Source organism: Anabas testudineus, chromosome 7, assembly GCF_900324465.2.
Source record: "Anabas testudineus chromosome 7, fAnaTes1.2, whole genome shotgun sequence".
NCBI classification, from domain to species: domain Eukaryota; kingdom Metazoa; phylum Chordata; class Actinopteri; order Anabantiformes; family Anabantidae; genus Anabas; species Anabas testudineus.
In genome coordinates, this window is record NC_046616.1 from 21029420 (window position 1) to 21054032 (window position 24613).

The 24613-nt window shown below is 43.8% G+C and overlaps 1 protein-coding gene across 2 annotated transcripts in view; it reads left to right on the plus strand.

Moving 5' to 3' along the window:
- Positions 1–24613, plus strand: part of plxna2 (plexin A2) — a 153874-nt gene that overhangs the window by 111654 nt on the left and 17607 nt on the right. The window contains exons 14-25 of one of the 2 annotated variants that reach the window (XM_026368099.1): positions 1453–1570; positions 3319–3455; positions 4945–5112; positions 6481–6574; positions 12056–12295; positions 12734–12877; positions 13560–13794; positions 15540–15682; positions 16806–17074; positions 23276–23342; positions 23565–23711; positions 24418–24577. In XM_026368099.1, the coding sequence (XP_026223884.1) occupies positions 1453–1570; positions 3319–3455; positions 4945–5112; positions 6481–6574; positions 12056–12295; positions 12734–12877; positions 13560–13794; positions 15540–15682; positions 16806–17074; positions 23276–23342; positions 23565–23711; positions 24418–24577 (1922 nt within the window). Of the gene's footprint in view, positions 1–1452; positions 1571–3318; positions 3456–4944; positions 5113–6480; positions 6575–12055; positions 12296–12733; positions 12878–13559; positions 13795–15539; positions 15683–16805; positions 17075–22937; positions 23100–23275; positions 23343–23564; positions 23712–24417; positions 24578–24613 lie in introns of those variants that run through there. The other variant, XM_026368101.1, reaches the window with a different exon arrangement.

Consider the following 24613-nt stretch of genomic DNA (forward strand, 5'->3'; position numbering starts at 1 on the left):
GCTCATGAGAAGTGGTGATGACATACAGTACAGTACATGTCTGGGGTTCCTAGCTCATTACTGGGCAGTTGTAATTAAAATTCACTATGTGCCACTTAGCTCTAGGGGACAATTTGTCAGCTGCGCACTGATCTGACAGCACGTTTAATCCAATTGGGGACAAGCCAGGGAATTCATTTATATGGCATGTAAAAAAATAGGCTGGGCGAAATTAAAAAAGTAACCTATGACCCCTTTAGTCTAACTTCAAAGGAATTGGAGTCTTCATGACAATGTTCTGAGCTGGACTTTTACTCTGAGCGTTTTTGGGGTCATATTGGCTTGAGGTTCATTATACGCATGTCCTTATCTGACGGTTGCTGTTTGTTTTTTTGAGTCTAATTGAGTCACCAGGTTTCATGTAATGCGCTGGACTGAATCGAACAAAAAAAGAAAAAGAAACATGCATATTTATGTTACTACTTCAGAGGAAGGTGCGAAAGCCACTGCTGCTTTGAAGAAAAAGTCTCAACTGTGTTTCTCTGCAGCCAGAAAATACATACTTTCTGACGACTGATGCTATTCTGCAGCATTTTACAGTGGTCTTCATTAGTAAGAATTCACTTACGCATTAACCCTCAGTTTTCTACATAAGGAGCAGGTCGTTTCCATTAATATGCAGCTTTACAAAGGAGCTGTAAGGGAGGCCTTCAGGTTGGGAAGTGAGTGAGTTTCTGTTTCTCTGAGGCCCAGTGAGATGAAAATATCAACTCTGCCAGTGAGTAAATCCTCCTTTAGCCAGTGTCTTCCACATAGTTCATCCAGCAAAGCTCCCGGAGTCGTTTGTTGTAATTCACATGATCAGCGCTACAGAAACAATATGTCTTCTTCATCAGTTCTCTTTCTACACTGTGATTGCTTCTTGTATTTTATATTTCTCCCCGGGACCACCAATCAATAGACGTCCCTGTTTTATTATGTCATTTGATCGGGTCACCTGCAGCGGCAGTTGACGCCTGATCACACGGAAAGATGAAGCTGTATTGATCCTGCTGTGCGATTTACATTAGACGCACCGCACTGGCACAGCACCAGCGCTGTCAGGTGCCAGGTCGTTGGTGGGAAATTTACTTTGCTCCGGTTCGGGTGTGCTCGAGTGCCAAGAGAGGACAAGCACTGGTCTCATTTAAAGACTGTCACCGAGGGGGTCCTGGTCGATGTGTGGATGTGTCCTGTAATGAAATGAGTGAGACAACAAAAGAAGATTGCATTTAGAGTGGTAGATAAATCGATACGAAGCACAGAAGTGTTTTGATTACTTTCTCCCATCTTCGCTCAAGCATTGAAACATATAGACAACTTTTGAGCTTTAAGTTATTTTTAAGAGTGATAGAAAACTCTCCAGTTGCTCGTAACAAAGCTCAACTCTATTCTGCGCAGTCATTTTAATCAACTGTTTTGTGTCTTTTGTAGGATTGTGTGTGAGATGGATGCGGCTCCTTCGGACAGCAGACCTGGTCCAGTCCAGCTGTGCGTTGGCGAGTGCAGACCAGAGCTCAAGGCTCGCTCCTCACAGCTCTACTCCTTTGTGGTACGACTGCAATTACAACGCATTGCATCTGTAGCCTTGTGTAATATAACTTATAACACTTGTCCTGAAGTCAGTATGAGATAAACACAAGAGCTGCACAAAGAAATGGAGTTAGTTCAATTAAAAGTTATGTGTATTCTGCTTGCAAAGTAATTGTTTATGTGCCACAGGCAAATAATAATGTGTGCGTTGCCATGCCTACCAATGGTGTAATTAAGCAGCTCTGTGTGTTTACTTATTACTTTCAATGTAACATTCTTTTATTAAGAGCACTAGGTGTTCAGGGGGTGTTCATTACTGATCCCTGCATGTTTCTAGTTGTAGATGCAATCTGTGCTTATTGAGATGCATTAAATTAATATAGTCCCATATCCGGTTTTCACCACCAGCGAGTGTTTTCCTGTTCTCCAGTGTTGCAAGGGAACTTTTTATAACTGCTGAACTGCATTATGTAAGTTAAGCATTACCCGGTGGATGGCAGAAAGAATAATTTATTCCAAGTTTTCCTGGAAGTGCTTGCGTTTTTGTAATATTGAGAGCTCTTGCAGTGTTTTAGGTATTGTTGAAATTCTGTAAGCATTAGCTGTTACAAAGGGAGGATTGGGAATAGTAGATAAGTGGGAGGAAGGAGGAAAAGAAAGATAGATGAAGAAACAACGTGCAAATATAGAAAGCACAACTCCATACTGTACCACACTCTGCATCATCCACTCCCCTCCCTTACACGTTCGCACGTACATTTCCTCGTCTCTGTCACCTGCTCTCTGCCCAGCCTGGAGCTAACAGATAATCCACTTTCCTATTTGCGCTCAATCACACCTTCACAATTAGTGCTCCCTTAACAATTAACAGCAGCCAGTAATTACAACAGTTGTTTTCAGAGAGACCTGCTTTAGCCCGCCTCCTGGAAGTCACATTGGAGCTGACAAATTTAGTCAGAGTGATGCTCTCGACTCTGTGATAAATCCTTGGCTACTTTTTCTCACCAGTGTTACAGCTGCTACTCTGGGAAGCAGTGGAATTCCTCGGAGGATACTACACAAAGCATAGCATTGGCACCACTTGCAATTCCCCTGAATTGCAGACACCTAAAAAAGACAAAAAAAAGAACACACCATCACAGAGCTGTTCTTCAATTTTCCCGACAAGACACCCTCCCTATGAGACTGCCTGTTTCAGCCAGCAACAGTGGAGCACTTGGCAAAGGGGCAGTGTAAATGACAGAGTGTGCATTTAGTTGTTTTTAAATTGTTGTTTAATGTTTGTGTACAAAGTGGCGTGCCGGCTTATCTGTGTACATGTGTGCCTGTGTATGTGTGCGCTGCTGCATGTGTGCTTCTCCGTATGACAGGCTGTCTGCTTGGATATTTCTCCATCTGCCTGCGTGACGGCGGCCTATCTGCCTGTCGCTGTAAACACTAGTTATTTTCAGACTGTCTTTAAAAAGCTTCACTCGTACACAAGAGGAAGATCTCTCAGGGACTCTAAGAACTCCCGGTTTTATCCTCTTTTGCTCCCACCAGCGCTGCACTCCACTCCCATCGCCCTGGCAATATGAATAACTGTAATTTGCTGGGGATTTGTGATAATACTATATGTGGAGGTTTCAAGCGGCACAACAGAGATGCTGCCCCCCTCTCGCTCTAGAAAATGTCCATGTATTAATCGGCCTCCTGGCTTCTCATTTTATCCTCTCCTTTGCTCTCACCGCCTATTCATTTATTCTTTTGCATTCCTCTGTTTTGCAGACTCCAACAGTCACAGGTCTGTCTCCTAGCAGAGGTCCAGAGTCTGGGGGCACCAAGGTAACCATAATGGGAGAAAACCTTGGCGCCGGCAGCAGTGTCAACGTTCAGTTTGGAAACCAGACGTGCGAGTTCTTCGGGTGAGACTTAACCTCTTGCATTCCTTTAAGCCTTAAAAGTGCTATTAGCAGCTCTTAAACTTTAATTTGCTAAAACAGCTTGCACGATTGAGCCTCTGTTTAACCCGGAGCCTTCTCGAATAAAGACTTTTTATTGCACATTAGGACGAGGTGGAAATGTTCATACTCAATAAAGTGCCAATGAAAGACACAGATTTGACTTTCACAGCTTACCGTTTTAACACGTGCCTCTTAATTAAGATGTGAGACTAATTCACCCACTATGAACGCTGGAAGTCATCACCCAGCATGGCAGTGGCTAAAAAAAGAAAAAAAAAAAACTAGAATAAAGTGAAAAGCAGCAGCAGGAGCATTTGTCTTTTGTGTCATGCTTGCACTTTTTCCTGGTATCTTTATGTATTAGATTCTTATTTGCACTTTGCAGCACATACACCATTTACACTATGCCTTTGGTATGTACTCATATCACAATTCTACGACTCAGTGTTTCTTTAACTTTTCTGAGCCGCTACATACATCACTGTCAGAAAATGTAAGACATATGGCATGCAGCGCCACAGAGCTTTGGATTCCCAATATCTTTCCATTAAATAAGACGCGCCATATTTTGCGGATTTCTTGTATTTCTCTCCCTTGATATCAGTGAGAAATCCCCTGGGGCGAAGCTTCGCTCATTCCCTCTGTCGAAAACTTGAGTAAATCTTAATAAGGTTTTGATGACCTGCTGCATCAAACCCTGTAATAATAGCTTCCAGAAGAACCCGGAGCGCTTACAGTTTTTCTTTTTTTTCATCCACCCACCTCCTTCTCATTCTATCTTTCTATCAGTCTGCTGATCTGTTCTAACCCCGACTGTTTTTTGGGTTTTTTTTTTTTCTTGGCTCTCACTATAACAGTTTCCCTGACTCTGATGTCGTAAGGTTAAGGACTCGAACCAGCTTTAATGAGATTTGGGGCTAATTACTCATTTGTGTTTTTCCCCTGTATTCCTGGCATGGACAAGAGAGGAGGATGGGGGGCTGTTCTACTACAAGCTCACCTCTGCTAATGAATTGGGACGAATTCAAGTGGGTGGGCAGGTAGAACATGGAGCCGTGGGGACAGAAGGGAAGGCATAGGAGCATATATGACAGTGGTGGAAGTACTGAAAAACAGTGGTGTACTTGACAAATTACAAGAAGGACGCCACTATTAGAGACACACTATTTTTATGGCACCGTTTTTCAAAACTAACACTGATGCCTATCTACAGTTTGTACAGTATTTAATATCTGTTGTTTTTGTACAATAAACCAATGAATATGTGTAGAAGTTTGTGTTTTTTCTGTGCTATTATAAGTTCATAAAACACATGAAAATAAACGAGTCCGCTGTTATCCTGGATGATGTAGCATTTGTTTAACTTTTATTAACATACACATACATTGTACACTAAAATGATACAGATTCATATAATTCCATTAATCCGTGTGTTCTTCTTCGCTTGTAGACGGACCATGACAGAGATAGTGTGCTACTCTGCACCTTCCATATCCGGTGTTGGACCGGTGCAGATCAGTGTGAGTGTGGATCATGCCCAGATCAGGGAGAGCCTCACCTTCGAGTACATCGAAGACCCCACTGTCCAGCGCATTGAGCCAGACTGGAGCATTGCAAGGTAAAGTCAAGACGAGCATATGCACTCAGATTGTACATGTGACATGTTATTTTATTCACTTTCCATAACAAAGTCTGTGTGTCTGTCAAACAGACAGGGATTGGACCCCCTCCCTTCCCATCTAGATCCTTAAAGACAGCCAGTCAAGGCCAGTGGCATACACAGACACACAGTCAACATTGCACTTTCAATTACCGCTCTGTTCTCCTCCAATTAGTCTGGATCTGATAGAACTGCCTCGGCACGTACGTAGGCTGGAGTGGATGGGCACTGCTGAGATGGTGAATCTCCACTCAAATGCAGCGTTGATCCATCTTTTAAGCGGATAGAGCCACATACATCATACACTACTAATTAAAAGCAGGAGAGGGAAGAAGATGAAATAGCGGCTTAGTAAAACAATGTGCTATCAGAGGTGTGAATCCACAGCAGATGGCATGGGCTTAGAGACGGAGTGCAGGGGACACTGCAACAGAAGTGTGACGGCACAGAGAGGAAAGAGGGTGGAAATGAAGCGAGACAGAGAGGTTGTCGTATTGGCCATCTTTAAGTCTAGTTAGAAGAGAGAATTTGAATATTAGTTTTCTCAGAAATTGGGAAACAAATAGATAGACACTGTACCTGTAGATGGACAGAGAGAGCAGGAGCAGTTAGTGAATGATTCTTGTCTCCACAATAGCAGGGTATATAATTTAATGAGCCTATAGACAGCACAAGGTCCATCTACAGTAACTCACTCTGCACGGTACTACAGTGAACCAACAGCCAACACACAACAACACAACATTTATTATTGCAACAATTCCTGCTCGGCACCTTTATTCAGCACGCCCCTTCCACATTGATGGGCGCAACAACAAAAACCAACAAACTACAGCAACAGGGAGCTTCAGGGAGAGCCTCCCAACCCTCCTACGTCGTGCTTCTGTGTCATCAAGCCCAAGCATACTTAAATGTTTGAGCTGTCTTCTTATTTCAAACACAAATCTGCACCAATTGATTGTAGCCAGTGAAGTTGAAAAGCATCTCTAATCATCCTCCACTCCAAAGAGTGTTATCTCCCAAAAGAGGGCGAGTTGATTCATTCTGAAGAGGTAGATCAAGGTTAGAAAGTTTAGCTGAGAATTGCGTTTGGACTTTTTTCTGTTCTGTTTCTTTCTTTTCTCTTTGGTCTTCAATCAAAAAAACAATAAGACCTAACAAGGAGGAAGTCCAGTTGCCAGGACTCAACTTCCAGATAACTTTACCTGGACGACTGAGAATCTTCACCGAAATGAGAAACAAAGAAATTAAGAAAGCACATGACAAACATGTTTGTTCAAACCCTGTGGAGTAAACTGTGTGTTCTTTGTGCTGCTTTTTCTCCAGTGGCCACACCCCTCTGATGGTGACAGGGACCAACCTGGACGTGGTTCAGGAGCCCAGGATCCGAGTCAAGTACGCTGGCCAGGAGTCCGTCAATGTAAGAACCACCACGTTGTCTTAACCACAGACGCACACGTAGTCCATCTTACAGACATGCACATGCTGGATAATGTAAGTCAACCACTTCCTGACTTGCCTGACTCTACAAAAACTGCCATACAAGCAAGCTAAGTAATGTTTAGCTTGGGAGAAAATGTGCTATCTTTCCTAACAGCCCCTACAGCTCTTTATGCTTCCTTAACTTAACATTTAAACCCAGTCATCTCAAGCACTCCAACTAGCATCTAAATAATGCAGCTGGCAGTGAGAGTGGTCTGCATGCAGTATTTAATTAAGGGTTTACTCTAAATGTTCTCCAGCCTAAATCTCAGCTCCCAAGAACCCTGTTGTGTTTTACTGTCATACATCCTGAATAACATTTTGACTTCTATAAGGAGTATAGAGAAGTTCTATATCCGTTTTTTAAACTATTTACATATACGTTTGCAGTAGTGGAAGCAGCTGGAGGACAGGGGAGTTGGAGGAGGGTGGTGTTGGTGGGTCACTTGGGGGAGGATGTTGGAGGTGTGCATGATTGGGGGCAAGGAGACTCCTAATGGCTTTCAATGGAAGATTAACTGCGGTCAAAAGTCTTTGGTCAGCATAAAGAGCCCTCGTATAATCAAAGTCTTGGCTGCGGGAAATCGTTACAAATTGCATTTGAGCCCCTGTCCTGGGGGTCCTTGTTTAATTAAAAGGATAGGATTTTCTCTGTGTGGTCTGGCGGAAGGTGGGTAGAGCAGACGAATGGACTAAAGGGGAGTAGGAAGGTGAGAGAGTGAAACGGAGAGGAGAACAGGTGAGAGAATAATCCTCTGGGTCGTAAAGTGTTACCAAAGAACTTTATCAAAGGCGCTAAAGCTATTTCAAAAAAAGCTACAGTGATTTATGTCTGAAAAGGTCAAATGACGGATATGAGACGTAATTATATCACAATCATTTTACTAGAACAGTATAAATGATAATATGGAATGAGCATACAATATTAAGAGCTCTGCAAAAAACCTGATCATCAAAATTTTCAAGTGAACTAGTCAGGCAGTAAGAACAATAAAATCTGAATGAAATCTTTCCTTCACAGCAGTATAAATGGTCTCAATTCCTCCTTGTCAACTGTGAGGACTCTGTGAGGATCAGCGTCATGTCTCTGACTCAGTGCCATCATCTATGTTATGGCTCATATGCAAACACACTGCAAATGATATAATCAGTATTGCAATAAAAATCCTTATCATGGGGAGATTATCACAATATATATCTAGCAGAAAACAATATGGCACAGCTATATTTGGCCAACATTAAAAAATATCACACTGGTAAAAGCCATAATCAGTGAAAGGTTCAAATAGTTTAAGTTTGCATAGCAACGGTGAAAGCTGATTAAATGTACAGTACATTCAGTAACCACCTAAACATCACGCTGGCTTTACAGAATCTCAGAAGATGAAGTAAAGACAGAAACATCCTTAATGCCACGCCTCACTTTTTGAATTAGACACACATTTGTCCCAACATGCCTTTTCCCCCTGTGCGATTCCAACTACCCATCCCTGGCATTAGTAGGCTAAAATTGGCCTTAAGTGTCTGACTTGCTTAGTGAATGTTCCTTTACTAAAAACCTTAACTCTGCCCTGGGCTTTTTCTGTGCTACACTGTTTCCCTAAAAGACCTTTGTGAGTTATGAAAGCTTAGTAATTACGAGTAAAAGACAGATCTCTGCTGCTCTGTTCTAGACGAGAGAGACGAGCGAAAAGGTGAGATACTCCTGGAGACTGGGTGAGATGGGATTTAACGTGTGTGTGTGTGTGTGTGTGTGTGTGTGTGTGTGTGTGTGTGTGTGTGTGTGTGTGTGTGTGCAAGGAGGGGGATGTCTTGCTGTTTGATTTGTCAGTTTCTGTGGCTTTGAAAGAGAGTTGTACATCTCAACCCAGCCTTGTCTCTTCCAGCTCCCCCCCCCCCCAAAAAAAAGTCCATGTCTGAGTCTTGATTACCCCCACAGACACATAGAATGCATTTCTATTAAATGCTAAGGTTACAATTATCCATCTTTCATCCCCACTCCGCCCCTTACCCCTTTTGTCACCAGAGTAATGCAAACAGCAGAGCAGCCTATAGCAATAAGAGCTCCTGTCTGTCAGCCAGCCTTCAAATGATCACCTGTCTCACACTAAATTGCTTCTCTTCTCTCCCTCCCTTGTGTCACCTACACGGGTTCACAAAGAAAGTGGGAGGGGGGGGGGGGGGGAAAAAAAGACAATTTTCTTTGTGAAATGCTCTGTGTCTGTCACCAGATTCTCAATTGAAACATTTATCATAATCTTGATTAAAGCTAAAAGGGTTATTTTCCAGCTCCCGAACATTTCCCTGTCTCAGAAAGATTTCATCTACCGCATTTGCCACGCTTTAAGATGTCTGGACCGAGTGTCAGGCTCGGCACGTCAGGTGCATTTGCAGCCGCCGCTTATCATGGAGAGTTTTCAGCATCGCTGTGCTATCTCCCAGGCCAATCAGGCTGATTGTCTGAACACTAGAGGAAGCTGCTGATCAAAGCCATGAGCCATGATAATGGACGCTCAAAACATACAATTTACATGTTCATAAAGAATGTAGTGTTGTTAATGTATGCTGTTCCACCTGTGGATGTGTTTGTGTCTTGCAGCATATGCATCATTAGTATCCATTGGATGTGGAGGACTAGGTCTGGATCCTTCACAGCGCTGTTCTGTTACGTTTTGAAAAAAAAAAAAAAAGCCACATGTTGGCACATGTTGCAGGGGATGTTTGAAATCGGTCACACTCTCATCATAAGATGTCCCACAGATGAGTTCTCCACTTTCAGCGTGGCACACGTCTCAGAGGAAAATTAGACTGCTGGCTCTGGGTTTGCACCAGCTTACCACACAGGACCCCATGTGGATGAATCACCGCTGAAGTTAGAATTAATGCCAGTTATTAGCAGCAGTCAGACAGGAAAATAGATACCGAGCATGGCTAGCTATCTGGCACAGTGACTGGTTACTCAGTGTTGTTATCAGGTGACCTTTGACTCTGTGATCCCTCACACTTCTCCTACGCACATTTCCACAGCCAGGCCATTGTATCCCTTACTCCTCTCTCTCTCTCTCTCTCCCTCTCCCTCTCTCTGTCTTTCTCACTGCTGCCCTGGCCAAAGACCTTTGAATGGTTGAGTGGGTTGTAGCAGCACAGTAGATCATGGTAATGTATTCAGCTAGAGGGGTTGGAGTGTTACTGCCTTAAAACACCCTGGCTTCATCCAGCACTAGAGAAAGAAGACAGATGAGGCCAAGATTCCAATTATTTTCTCTATCTGTTGACCTCAGTTCACTTTATCAATGCTGAACAATGTGTATCTGCTTCTTCCACATGGCCTAAAGGAATGGATGCAGCCTACCGTTGGTTACTCGCTATTTGGCAATATATCAACTTTTGTTTTTGGATGTGCTAGAGGTAGAGAGCAAAAAACGAATGCAATGTTTAGAATCAGTACAGTGTAATGGCTGCATATGGTAGCATTCTGCTGAGAAGTAGATGGAGTGGTAGAAATGAATCTTGTGATTCAATCCAGTAATCCTAGAAATTCAACAGGATGCACTAGGCATAAATAAAAATGACTTGATATCTATATATTGACAGTCAGAAGTCATGCAGAAGTGTGACGATGTTTTAAAATGCAGCAAATCAGTAACCTAATAACACTTTTCCTCATGAAATCCTGCGATGCCCTATTTTCCCATCACTTCACTTACTCATTGCTTTGGATTTACACACGTCATACTCAGTGCCTGAATAACACCCTACATGATAGCTGCAGTTGTCTATCCTGACAGGATTCAAGGAAGGAAAGGATTTATTTAAGAAAAAAAAAAGTGAGAGAGAGAGAGAGAGAGAGGGGGGAAAAAAGGCGAGGAAAAAAAAATAGTATCCATCTCAGGCAGAGCAGATGGTGGTCAGAGCTGTAGTTGACTTGCAAATGCTTCGCCGTTCCAACGTGACAGTCACGAGAATGCTGCCGGAGCATCTGGGCCTGTCTATGTAACATGTCACCATGCCAACAGTAAGAAAGCAGCCATATCATGCTTGAGTGCAAGTGCTATGTTGAACCCTTTTATCCATTAAACCATTTAATTCCCATATACTGATCTGAAGGGCATAATGTATGAGTGGGTTAAAGACTAATACTGTTTTTTGTGTTGCATTGTTAACGCATTGCAAAGGTTCTGTGAAGTTTCCATAGACTCTCATCAGATCTTGCAAATGTTCAGCAATAATTGTGATTTCACAGAGTCTCAACTTGGTGAAAGTATGTCAGGAGACGTATCTGGTTGTGCTATCTATTTTTAAATAGATAGCACAACACACGCTTCCTGCTGTTGTCACGCGCCGCTACTGTAATTTGTAAAGTGTGAATTCTAAAGAAAAATATTATAAGACTTGGGAAAGCTGCTACGGCACATTCACGTCTTGTAGTGCAGCTACAGTGGTGGTTAGTGGTCAAGGATAATAATAATAATAATAATTCAAAATTCATTGATGATCTGAAGGTAGAAGATAGAATCGATATTAAAGAGTTAACTAAGTAAGGAGACCAGTTGTTCCTTCCACCTGTACAGACACACTCCCACAACTCACCTTGAACCATGCTGGCAAAAAATACGATTGCCTACACATATTTGCATCGATCTCCCCGGCTTGCTCCGGAGCAGCAGACAACAGGTAGGAGGTGAGGTAGTCACTAGCATTCACCGGCTTTGATGATATTTACTTCTAATTAAGTTTCTTCCCCAGAGAGAGAGCAGGGAGGGAGTGAAAGGAGATAAAAACCTCTCTGAGCGGAGGGCTGTGCAGCAATCAATCCTCTCTCCCCTTTCCCTCCAGAGCTGAGCCGGGGAGGATGGATTGAAGGCAGGCCTCTCATCTGGGCAAACTGGAGAGAAGTAATAAAAGAGCCATAGCTCAGCCTCCACCTGAGGAGACAGAGCAGCATTGCCGCCATCCTTTGTGGTTGTTGTCCTCCAGTGTTTTCCAGTGAAGCAGAAGCAGCCATTTGTTTCTCGATTTTATGGAGACGTCCTCTTCAATAAAGATGGATTTAATGACAGACAATAAATCTTTTCCACAAAATAATGAGGATTTTATATACCAATTATTAGGCTGGTGAGCTCCCTGCAGGCTCTCAGTTAACATCACATTTTAAGTTTTAACAAATAGAGGGCTTTATATCGAATGGAAACATGAGGTTTTATTTCAGAGCCATAGACAAAGAAAAACTAAAATCTAAAGCTATGTTTATCCTGGATGACTGAATCTCATTTATTGTTTAATTTCAGGGTGCTCAGACTATGATAGCATGATGTGTAGACTGCGCAACACATCCTCCAACAGCATCTGAAAAAGTGGATTTTCTACCTAAGACTATTTTTATTTATTTATTTTTGTTGTCCCTCTCATTCTTCCCAAGGTGTGTAAAGTGCTGAACACCACCAGTATGAGCTGCTTCGCTCCCTCCCTGATGGCAGAGTACCATCCAGGTTTGGACACGGTGAAGCACGCGGATGAGTTTGGGTTCATTTTCAACAACGTCCAGGCACTTCTGGTCTACAACAACACCAACCTCCTGTACTACCCAAACCCTTACTTCGAGCCGCTCAGCACCACTGGTGTCCTGGAGCAAAAACCAGGCTCCCCCATCATTCTCAAGGTATGGGAAATATTGGTTAGTATGTATTTAAATCTACAGGAAGTGGACTTATTCACACTGTGGGCACTCCACTCCTTGCTGAATCTCAACACATCATTTATGTTTTGGGTTGGGTTTTTTTTTTTTTTCATTGTTTGGCTTTAAGAAGCCGTGCTACTGGAAGATAGAGAATTAATTGAGGAAAATATCTTGTTCTTCAGTCCTGATTGCCAGCTGTTCCTACCGCTGTGAAATATATCACCTTGTTAGATCTCAGTATGGAATCATATTTGGCCTCAGCTGTGGCCAAACATAGGGATCTAATTTACGGTGTATTTAGGTGACATATTGGCTTTGTGGGTTTTTAAAATTGTCTGATGTTCAGTCAGCCGTGTGTTTGTGTGTCTGACTTTTTCCTCCTAATTTCACACCCCTCTTTCCATCTCCACACGCCCGCAGGGCAGAAACCTGGTTCCCCCAGCGTCGGGAGGAGTGAAGCTTAACTACACGGTACTGATTGGAGAGACTCCCTGCTCTGTCACTGTGTCTGAGAGCCAGTTGCTGTGTGAGCCACCCAACCTCACCGGACAATACAAAGTCATGGTCAGTATGGGTAATGGTCTGTCTGCATTTGTTAGTGTCTATCCTCCTTACTGTCTCTCTCACTCTGTTTCCATCTGTCCTTGTATTTGTAGTTTCTTCTTCATAATAGTTGGCCTCTAAACTCCATTATTTGCGCTCTCATCATTGCTCGTTCAGCTGAGGGAAAGAGGTCAAAGAGAGAACAGCATGAGTGTGCTCTAGCTGTCAAAAGGTTCTGCCAGAAATCGCTGCAATTATTTTTAGTTGCCTGCTTGCTTATTGAGTGCAAGACCTAGACTATTTCCATTTCAACGCTAACGTGTAGGTGGCTGCGTGTGTTTGCACTCAGTATCAATTTCAGCACACAATATTTACCCTTGTTTTGGCAGGATTGTATTGCTGTGTGTCAATTACAATGTGATAGATCTTTAAAACCATGTTGAAATATCAATAAATGATGTATCTTACCTTTTGTTTTTTTTAGTTTTAAAAGGCAGTTTCACTGAATTTCAGACTTGCCTCTTATAGTTGTAAATGTACATGAATGATTTTAAACTTCTTTTTGCATTTCCTCTTTTAAAAAAGTCTTTGCTTCTAGCAAAATGACCTGGAGGCGTTAAGGAGGAGCAGGTCGATGAGGAGAACCATAAAAAGCAATCAGAGAAAAATCTGTGAAGTCACAGTCATTTGTGTCTCTCCACAGGTTCAGGTAGGCGGCCTCCACGTCTCTCCTGGTGCGGTCCACATCATGTCGGACAGCTTGCTGACCCTCCCGGCCATCGTCAGCATCGCCGCCGGCGGAGGCCTCCTCCTCATCATCGTCATCCTCGTCCTCATCGCCTACAAGCGGAAGTCGCGTGAAAACGACCTGACCCTCAAGCGTTTGCAGATGCAAATGGACAACCTGGAGTCACGGGTCGCCCTCGAGTGCAAAGAAGGTTGGTGTTGGAACAGGAGCGTCAGCACACAGCGAGTGCAGGAATGTTCAGCAGCCTAGTGTTAGACTTATGATTGTAGAGCCAGGGTGATTATGGGTCTACTTTCTGGAATATCCATTTACAGCCAGTAATTTCAGAGGCTGCTCTATCACTCATGTAGTTGAATGGGGCTTGAGAATGCATTTCACTTATGCAGGCTATAATCATATAAGAGGCAAAATGTGTATTTATGCACACAGTACATTAAGTAAATTGCTGGTGGTCTGTGTGTGTTAAAGAATGCAGTGAAACTTTCTCCAAGTCGGTGTCAGCGAGTCACTTTGATTATATATCACAATGCGCAGGTTCAGTTTGTTGGCCCACATTTGGCATATATTAGCATGTAATGAATCCTTGCTGCTTTCTAGTTTGCTGTACACAGACAGCAAATGCACATAAACCCACACACGTAAATAAAGCTTCTCATCAGAGTAATGTTAAAGACATTTTTCTCATGTGTCAGCGTGTGTTACCTTCTAATTGTTTATGTGTTTGTGTGCGAGTGGGATCCTGCAAAAGTGAACAACGACTGCCGCTAAATGTTTCATCCCAGTTGTGGGATGCTACAGTATCTAGCATGCAGCTGCTTTTGAAACCCACTCCTCCCTTGAGGCTCAGGGGTTAAAAGAGGCCACAGTAGTTCACCTGACCACTGAACCTCTCCCCAGTGGGAGCACCACAGATAACCTCAGGCTGACCCCTAGCTGCCACTCCAGCGCTGCTCTGTGTTGCAACCTTCAGTTCCATATAAATGCTTTTAAATAAACACTGCTCATTGGCTCCTGATGTCATCATCGGGGTCATTATATCACTCAGATGGCCAAAGAGTGGTTTACGCTTGACAGTGTTCAGGGGATTTCATCAGCCAGAGAGGACCTCATTACTTATGCCCTCCAGTCATCCCTGATCAGCTTCCCTACTCTTAATAAGCAGTGGTGAAAAACATCCTATTGCAGCAAACTTCCAGTATTGTCAAATGACAGACAGTTAGACAGACAGACAGGCAGATAGACAGCAGACAGCCTTGGGAACAGAGAAGATTAATGTTTTAACCATTAGCAGTGACCAGAAGCGTACAGCCCCGCAGGGTGGATTTAGATGGGTACCTGGGTTCCTCCCTATGAGTATATAAGGTTCCATGTGTGCCTGTAAGCCCTTGTATTCGTGTGTAAACCCAGGACGAGGGCCCATGAGGTGAGGGTTAAGACTGGTTGGAGAGAGAGTGGGAATTTTGAGGAGTGCGTTGAGGGACCTCTGCTGCTCGTGTGATAGGCTGCGGCCAGGGAACCTCCCCAAGGGCACCGAAGCAGAGCAACAGAGCCGTGGGCCTGAACAGAAGCCAGTCAGGATGGAGCCAATTAACTAGTGCTCACCTGCAGCCTCCCACTGACATGACACAAACTCTTTGGGGCCTTAGCTACAGCCAATTTACTGACTGGTAGATAAAAATAAGTGAGAAGGGGAGGTGGATGTGCGTGTAAATGTGTGTGTTCGGCCTTTTTTAAAAGAGAGATGTGAAATATTGAATTTTTCTGCTGTCTGAAGATTGTCTTGGGCTTTGACTGTCAATGGTAGCAAACACCATAAAGATAAGGAGGATTCACATATTTGGTCCTAAGGGATTAAAAAGCGGTTTTCTTCTCATGCTGTATGTCTCAAGCATTCCCTCCAACTGCTTCCTCTTTCATGCTTTACTTTTCCTCTAGCCTTTGCCGAGCTGCAGACCGACATCAATGAGCTGACCAGTGACCTGGACAGAGCTGGGATCCCCCATCTGGACTACAGGACATACGCCATGAGAGTCCTCTTTCCCGGCATAGAGGATCATCCCGTCCTCAGAGAACTGGAGGTAGTGAGAGACACGGACAGAGAAAGACTAAGACTCATAAGCAGCAGATACATTAAGAAAGGGCGAGGGAAAGTCAAACAGAGGTAAAAAGAGAGCAATAGGGAAAAAGTGGTAGCGTGTGTTTGCCCTTACCACTCCCCCTGCAGGGTAACCTCCATAAGCGGCAAAGTGCTTGAGGGGGAAAGGATACCAGCGTGCCACTTATCCTCTCTACCCTCAGGTCTTACACACATATAAGGGATCGTGCTAGGCAGCATACACTCACAAGCTTCCTCATGGAAAATAGGGTCCCAGCACATGGCTATTTCACCCACCAGTGGCTGCAGTATGAAGGGTAATGAACTGAATAATTCCCATTCCTCAAGTAGGACTGTGGGTTCCTCTCTTGAGGAGGAAAAACTAGCCGGTTAACACTTTTCTCACTTTTTCGTGAGGCCAGAGTTTATTTTTTTGTGGAACACACACTATCAGGGATGAAGAGATTTATCATGATAGAGGTCCACCTTTCTATTTGTAGATTGAGTGTAAGGCAGGAGTGGTTTATAAGGAATGGTTAGGTAGGGGGGTGGCGGATTAGCCCTCTATAAGGTCAAAACACTGTGTCCCTTCACTTCATATGTCTAGTAATAACAAGTAAGCTACACAAGGCTCGCAATTTCAGTTTGACATGTTTTTCCATCAAAATGACTGGATAGATATCCAGACTTTAGAAAAACAATTACTTGTAGTCAGACAACTACAAAGAAAGTGGGTTATGTCTCTTTGGGATTGTCTTACTCCGCCAAGTTATTTGACATTTGACCTTAAAGTGAAATGGCAGCAAACTCAGTCTACAATGGTTCTTAACAGGCCCGGCTCAATAATTGATTGAGATCTTCTCAGTTACCGACAATGAGTGGGAACCTATGTCTGCCTGAAGTGAAACATGAGTGAGGTCTTTGGTGCCTTTGGAAAAATCTTTATTTTGTGTGGGACAAGGTCAGGCTGAAAGTTGAACAGCAACAATCCTTTTCAAAACACGTCTCATTGCTATTCAAATTGCTACCAGACATCTTTTATTCAAATTAGGGCTGGAAATTTTAGAGCAATAACACAGATTATTCTCCCTCCCTGTTGCGTCCAGGTGTCAGGTAATGGCCAGCAGAATGTGGAGAAGGCCCTGAAGCTGTTTGGCCAGCTCATCAACAACAAAGTGTTCCTGCTCACCTTCATCCGAACACTGGAAATGCAGCGCTCTTTCTCCATGAGGGACCGCGGAAACGTGGCCTCACTTATCATGACTGCCCTGCAGGGGCGGCTGGAGTACGCCACCGACGTCCTTAAACACCTGCTGTCAGACCTCATCGACCGCAACCTGGAGAGCAAGAACCACCCCAAACTGCTGCTGCGCAGGTAACAGAGCACGCGCACGGGCAAAACACAAGTGATATGCTGTAGCTCGGTTCAGTTACTACTTTTAGAAATAAGTTATCAAATGCTGTAATTAAAGTTTCCGAACAAGAACATCCCCAGAAGCTTTGAACCGAGAAACGTATTAACAGATCAGACTGACATTAGTGTTCCTGTTGTGACTTTTAAATGATTAAAAAGAAGAAATTAAAGTGCATTTGCATAAAGTTATATGAAAAGCAAAAGCCTCTCAATCATAAATGTAATCCTGGGTAAAGCTGTGTGCTTTATGAAACTATTTCAGAAGTTTGGTTTGATTAATAGCACTCATAAAGAATAAGTAGACACTGTGTTGCTGTATTTCTATTTGAGATCTCAGTGCCTAGTGAATAGTTGTGCAGACGCTGTAAATACAGGCCTGTTTTAAAAGCATGTAAAGAAGCAGGAAGGTGCACATATAGACGAGGGGATGGGGACTGATTTAAAGCTGCATGTTCTTCCCCCTGTCTCCTGTGGGTGGATGGAGTCTGCGTTTTTTTCCCCCCGTGTTCCTGTGTAGACGCTTCGCAGAATGAGCCTTGTAATGTTCCAACGCTGCAGTGCTACAGTACATCTACGGTACGCTCAGATAAATGCCACGCGCTCTTCCCATCAGAAGAAACATCTGACTTCTCTACATAATTCCACATTCACCCTCACCCTCCGTCTCTCTCTCTCCCCCCCCCTCGCTCTCGCTCATTGCCAGTGTCACTCTCACTTATCCTCTAGGCTCGAGCTCCTTATAAAACATTCAGAAGCGGTTCATCTTCACTTTTTTTTTCTCCTCCCCTCTCTCCGTGTCTCCAGTGTACATTGTTTTCTGGCAGGGCAGGGATGATGTGCTAAAACTTTAAACACCTGCTGAGTCCTTGCCCACGTGACCTCAGCTGCTGTGGCGGCTCTATAGGTGTAGAAACCCGTTTGAGGATAAAGAGAAGTTAGAGCGTGTACAAAGCCGAGTCGCTCTCTGAAAAAGCCTCACTGCTTTGTGAATGACTTTAATTATGTTTACATGACTAATAACCACAGACAGTGAGCGTCGGCAGCTGCTGTATTTTCAAACAACTACTTCATTCTGATCTTAATGTTTCTCTGGCGTCTGTATTTGAAAAAAATCACATTAAAAGTTTGGGTAAATAGCTGCCAGAGAAAGAAAAAAAAAGTCGACTGCAGCGAAGCAACGGCAGGGAAACGATGGAGAAGTGGACTAAAGCGACACGGCATCAAATAAACTTGGATTAAGCTGTTATTTCACATGACAGCAGGGCCCCACGTCACCTCTAAAGTTTCATTATCCTCTCTTATTAGGAACACAGTGGTGCGTAATCCTCGGGTCCAGCCGCAGCAGCCTGGAGGGCTAAATGTCCTATAGTTTTTACATTTCACTCCCCATTTTCGAACGAATTTAGGGGATTATCGATTTGACATGGTTCTTTTCTGTTGTTGTCCTCCTCATTGCCTATTTAGAGAAAAGCCCACAGTCAAGCCAGCCTGCTGACTTACACACACACACACACACACACATAAGCATACACACACGTCTGTGATGATAGTCAAATTGAGCATGTCTCTAAGCGGTAATTGTATTTGCACGGGGCGTAGAGTGCGGCTGCTGGGCTGTGCTTTGTTGCCGCTTCCCCGTTCAGTTGTCTTTTCTATCGGCTCTCCTCACTCTATTATCACATATAATGGCACAGTGAAATGCTTGCTATTATGTTGGCTAAGACCCCCCTCTGGTTTCTGGTATTAATGAATTAGCAGCACGTAAACAGATCCTTGTGTTTTTTTTTTTTTTTATTGTGTCCAAATACATGTGTCTGCTGCAGCATGGTTTTGTGTGCATACATGATGAACAGTAATTTATAAAGCTGTACTGACTACTTTTGTATCCGAGTAGCTCTAAGTCACTATGAATGTAGTTCTGAATGAATTATTGGTTAGCTTACAGTCCCCGGGCAAAGATTACGCAGCTATAGGAGAGAGCAAACGGGAAGGACCGCAGGGTCGCCCTACCACTTCCTGTCCTCATTTATATTACAGCGGGTTGAAAGTGCACCCAGAGACACGCTGGAGTCGCATCGAAGAGCTGTGCTTCTTTCAGCGCTCAGCTGACACTGAATGCTTCTCTCCTGGGGGGGACATTTTCACAAGCTGGCATGCTCAACCTTTTAAGAGAAAACTGTAATCACACAAGCATTACTGATGAAGACACAAAAATAGCTCCACCTCTCGTGGAGCACGGCGTGTTTGCATGTTGCTTCTCCGACCTGCAATAATAATCAAGGCTTCACTTTGTGCAATGGCTGTTCATTAAAGGGTAGAACTGACCATTAGCAAAGGGTAATATAGACTATATCAGTATTTTGTGATATGTTTCAGTTTGCTGTAATGTTGCTGTAATGATGCTAATGATCATATGGACGTAGGACATTCAACATTCTTTTTAGAAATGATGTTGCCTTTCCTCTAGTTTCATTTAGTCACTTAGCAGAATGGAGTACAGTATATGGGGTCCATCTCTAAATGAACTGTTGTTTCTGTACATCATAAAGAAACAGCATCTCCCCCAGTGCAACAGTGTGGCATATTTGTGTGGTTTTAATAGTTTGGGGTCAGCAGTGGGTGTTTGTGGCACAGAGGAACACGCGCAGTGAAGATGCTGCATGGCAATTCACTCTCTGATCGACATTAACACCGCGTCTCTGTTTGCAGTATTCCTCTCACACATACTCTCTCTCACATATTATCTCTTGATGGATATTATTTTCCTATTTAAGTGTCTAATTACTTGCGTTTTGTACTGTCTACACCTTATTGGAAACGGTTTTATCATCAATCTTCAGTCACTAAACTTGTATCACTCTAATCAGTCAAACTTTATTTGTGCGGCACCTTTTGTGCAGGTTAATGCAGTTCAGAGTGCTCTACAGATGATAATGAGACAGAACAAATGTGAACATACTTTCCTATTATGTTCTGCTAAGTGCTAGATCCCATATCCCCATCCATCATATCAGTCCGGTGAAAACAAATTATAGCACGTACAGTATCTCCCCTTTATGTAACGCAGATATAATACCCCGAGTCAGTTAAGGGTGCACTCGTGCTCTTCGGAGGTGTGTTTTTCAAGGAAACTCTGGTCTCTGTGGTATTTAAAGATTTGCTATGTCTATGTGGAAAGATTTTAGTTCACAGACACTCACATTCTCCTAAAAGCTTTTTGAAAGCAATAACTGTGCTACGACAACGTGTTTGATTTCCTCACTCTCCGGCGCGCTAAGTGGAACTGATGCAGCACCTCGTGGTGTTTGGATTGTATTTTGCACCATTAGTAAAATATGTTCTCGTACACCTCATGTCTGTTGTCATTTGACATTTCTGTCTTCCCCTTCTATCAGCCCATTATTACTGAAACTCGTGTGGTATCGATGATCCCTAACCAGAACATCCCAAAATAGGCAGCCATTTCTTTTTTCTTTTTTCTTTTTTTTACATTGAACTCTCCAATCTCTCCATCTTCTTCTTAAGTTTTTCCGCAGCCTTTCTTTTCTTCATAATGATCTTTTAATGGAATCACAGAACATTGCTTCTATCACCTTGAGACTTTTCAATCTTGTATTATTTTTCTCCTCAGCATTTTTGTAATGAGATTTCCGCCCATGCAGAGCAATGGAGTGCAGCGTTATTGAGAGGGCGCGTATTGTGTTTGGCATTAGTTTCACTGAAAGACATTCCACAGCCTGCTAATATAGCCCCCCCTCCGCCCTAGCTGCCATTAGGAGACCAGAGATGGAGGGGGATGCAAGGCCCTATTAAACACTATGTGGCATAATGAAATCCTGATGTTCATTAATGAAACTCAATTAATAGAAAGAAGGAAGTGGAGGCAGATGAGGAGGAGGACAAGAAAGAAAGGAGAAGGAGGAGAACAAAGTGCATCCCCCCACCCTGACATTCAAAAGGGGAGATATTAAGAGGGAGTCAGCACAGCCCCCACACAAAAGGCTTTATTTGACTTCGTTCTTTGGGACTTGCTGAGCTTATTAAAATGCTTAATAGGTTCCATTAACTTCTAACGCACTCAAGTCTCATACAAGCTGGGAGGGGCACATGGTAAGCACTGGAGGGCGGGGGCTCAAAGAGGGGTGAATATTTGTAGAGGAAGGAGGGCAATTACAGAGGGATTTGGGGTATTGTCCAAAAAAAAAAAAAATCCACAATATCTTTAGTTTTTTTCAGTGTGAATACACAGCCCCAGGCACGTAGTGGCTCTTTATTATAAATTTGAATAAAGACTTTTTCTGGCTGAGCTTGTCCTTTTTTGTTTATGTATGTCACCTGTGAGTTTCTATACGTCACAATGGCAAACAGGACAGGGAAGCGTGCGCATGCATCCCGCACCTGACGCCGGGCGCACTAAGCTCTTCAGTCATTGCACTTCAAATAAGCTGTCACAGCAAGCTGCCAGTACTCTGGCCAGCATCTCATTTGCAGAGGAGTACACACGGCATAACAGCTCGGCCACACGTCACTCAAAACAAAGCATAACCTCTGCTCCCCCGTCCTGCAGCTCAAGGGAAGTCCTCTGTTAGTATGTGAAAGAGGGAGGAAGTTTCAGTCCATCTCAAATTAATGAGACAGAAAGAATGACTGACACTTGTGCTTGTCTCTGTGACTAAAATGTTAGCTGTTATAACCTCCCCTGGTACAGACAATCCTTCAGGGACTTCTGCTTCGGTCTCACGCTCTTGGTTATAGCCCTCAAACACGACTTAACACAATTATCTCCATAATAGTCATAATCTCCCTTTAGGTCCATTCAGAGCTTGAATAGGTATAATCATCCCCAGCACTATTTAGCTCTGAGGAGACGGAAGCCTTCTAGCTTGTCTTTAATACCTGACTGCTTCGATTCCAGCTAATCCTCAGTTCAGCACAGTGCGCTGTAAGGCCCCTCCATCATATCCACCAGAGTAATCACAGTAATTTCCTGCTACATTAAGAGGGTCATTTTTTTATTTTTCAATGCTTTGCCATTTAATTTGGCCACGTTCGCGTGCAAGCTCACAGGGAGTGATCATTCGCAAACAGGTGACAAGCGCAAGCCGTGACACGCCGTCTCAGTGCAGTATAGGGGCCACTTTACCGTGCTATGTTAACGTGTGTTTTGTGTGTTGGAGCTTGCAGAAGTAATGGCAGTGATAATGGTGTGCACCAAAAAGCCGCTGCTAGAGAAGCTGCAGTCGAAATCCAAAGCAGCTTGGTATTGGTGTTTGTCAGGTGGCATTTTTACTTCTGTCTGCATGAAAGCCTGTGTAGCAGTCAAACGGAGAAGACGAAAAGAGCAAGGCAGACATGTTTTTACAAGACGGGGTGGGAGCCTGTTGTTGGTATTCACCTCGGGTGCTCGGCCACATGAGCTGCACAGAAGTAACCCTTTCATCTATGCTTCATGCTCATTAACCATTCCCACCTGGCTGCTTGGTATTCTGTCTAACTTCTGTTTTTCTACTGTTCCATGATGGTGCTAATGAGGCAGAGGGGGTATGTTTGTCTAGCATTCAGAGAAAGATACGCGCAGGAATCGTAAAAGTGGTACACACACTCCTCGCCTGTGCTCTGCCGTAGAAATAGTTGCGAGGTCATTGCACACTTGTGTATTTTCATGCCCAATCAAGCCCAGCAGCAAGTTGTAGCTCCACGTGTGACTTACTGGGAAGGGAGAGGAGATAGGGGAGGGAGACGAGAGGAAACGAGAGGAGGGGGGGATCGTTTTGGCTGTGATCAGGCGTTACCTGGCTGTGACAGCGCTCGTCTCTCTCAACAGCTGAGGCTTGTCACAGCTGCTGATGTCCCGCTGTGTTCAGCCACACGTGAGCGCTCGTGCACGCTCCCACACCCGCTCTAACACGCACGTGAACCAACGCACGCACAGATGCCCCCTCTCCGCTCCGCTCAGTTCTGCTCACTTACTGTGACGACGGTGTTGCAGGCAGATGCGCCAGCGAGACGCACCTGCCCAGGATGCCAAGATAACCTCCCTAAATTTCGCACATAACCTCATGAATTATGGAAAACTTCTATTATCTAACCGTCTTGAAATATCAAGAGAAAGACTAGAATTTAGTTTTACCTGTTTTTTTTTTTGTGTGTGTGTATTTTCAGAACAGAGTCAGTTGCAGAGAAGATGCTTACGAACTGGTTCGCCTTCCTCCTTCACAAATTCCTCAAGGTTAGTGCACCAAGCAACACTTACATTGTGTGTTAGTATGAGTGGGTATTAACAACCACAGATTTATCTTTTTAAGTTTCTAAATTAGAAGTGTGACTGCACATTATGAGATGCGTGCAATGCATGTGCATGTGGACCTTTTTTTTGGAAATGTTATGTTCACTTCCGAATGTTCTCTCCTGTTCTCAATCTCTTGGTTCGTCCCTGTGTGTGTGCTCGCAGGAGTGTGCCGGGGAGCCTCTGTTCATGCTGTACTGCGCCATCAAGCAGCAGATGGAAAAGGGGCCCATCGATGCAATCACTGGAGAGGCCCGCTACTCCCTGAGTGAGGACAAGCTCATTCGCCAGCAGATCGAATACAAAACCCTGGTACGTCACACAAGGAGTCTGCACACAGGCTCACAGATATACACATAGCGTAGAGGTACACCCACGAAGCACACACTGTACAACACAGGCTGCTCCTCACTCAAGCATTGCTTGCACACTAGCCCACACCCTTATTTACACCAGTGACACATTTTTTAACTTTAGTTTTTTGTGTCTTTTCAATATAAGCCACTTTGCCACGACAGAGCTATGTCTGCTGTGTTGGGTGTCTCCCTTCCTGTGTAGGGAATAAAATTAACTAATGATCCCACAGGCTTCAGTGTTGGTCCAACATCAGGGTAGGTGACTGTAGAAATTGGAACACACCAAACAGACCTCTCTGCAAATACACATGTACACATACACACATAAAAAATAGCTCACACACACACAGCCAGCGTGTGACATGACAATGCTCTGATTGCTCTGACTGGGAATTTGGCTCATTATGTGCTAATACCCCGGCAGAGCTGGAAATTGGTGTCCTGCCGAAGGTGTGAAATTAGATTTCGGGATGCCAGCGAGAGCGGAAATGGTTTCTCAAAGCTCCTGCTATGCTCTGAGGAGACTCTAGTACGGGCAAAACCTCAATCTGGATCCAAGTCCAGGCAGTAACATGACACTTCTAGCTTTTTCTCCTGCTCCTTCGTTTACTTCAATGTACTTTCTCTTTTTCTCTCCTGTTCTCCCCGTCTGTGCAATCCAGATCCTGAACTGTGTGAATCCAGACAATGAAAACAGTCCAGAGATCCCAGTGAAGGTGCTGAACTGCGACACCATCACCCAAGTGAAGGAGAAGATACTAGATGCAGTTTACAAGAACATGCCCTACTCCCAGCGCCCTCGTGCTGTCGACATGGACCTTGGTATGACACAAACGCGCTTGCAAACAAACAATCCAG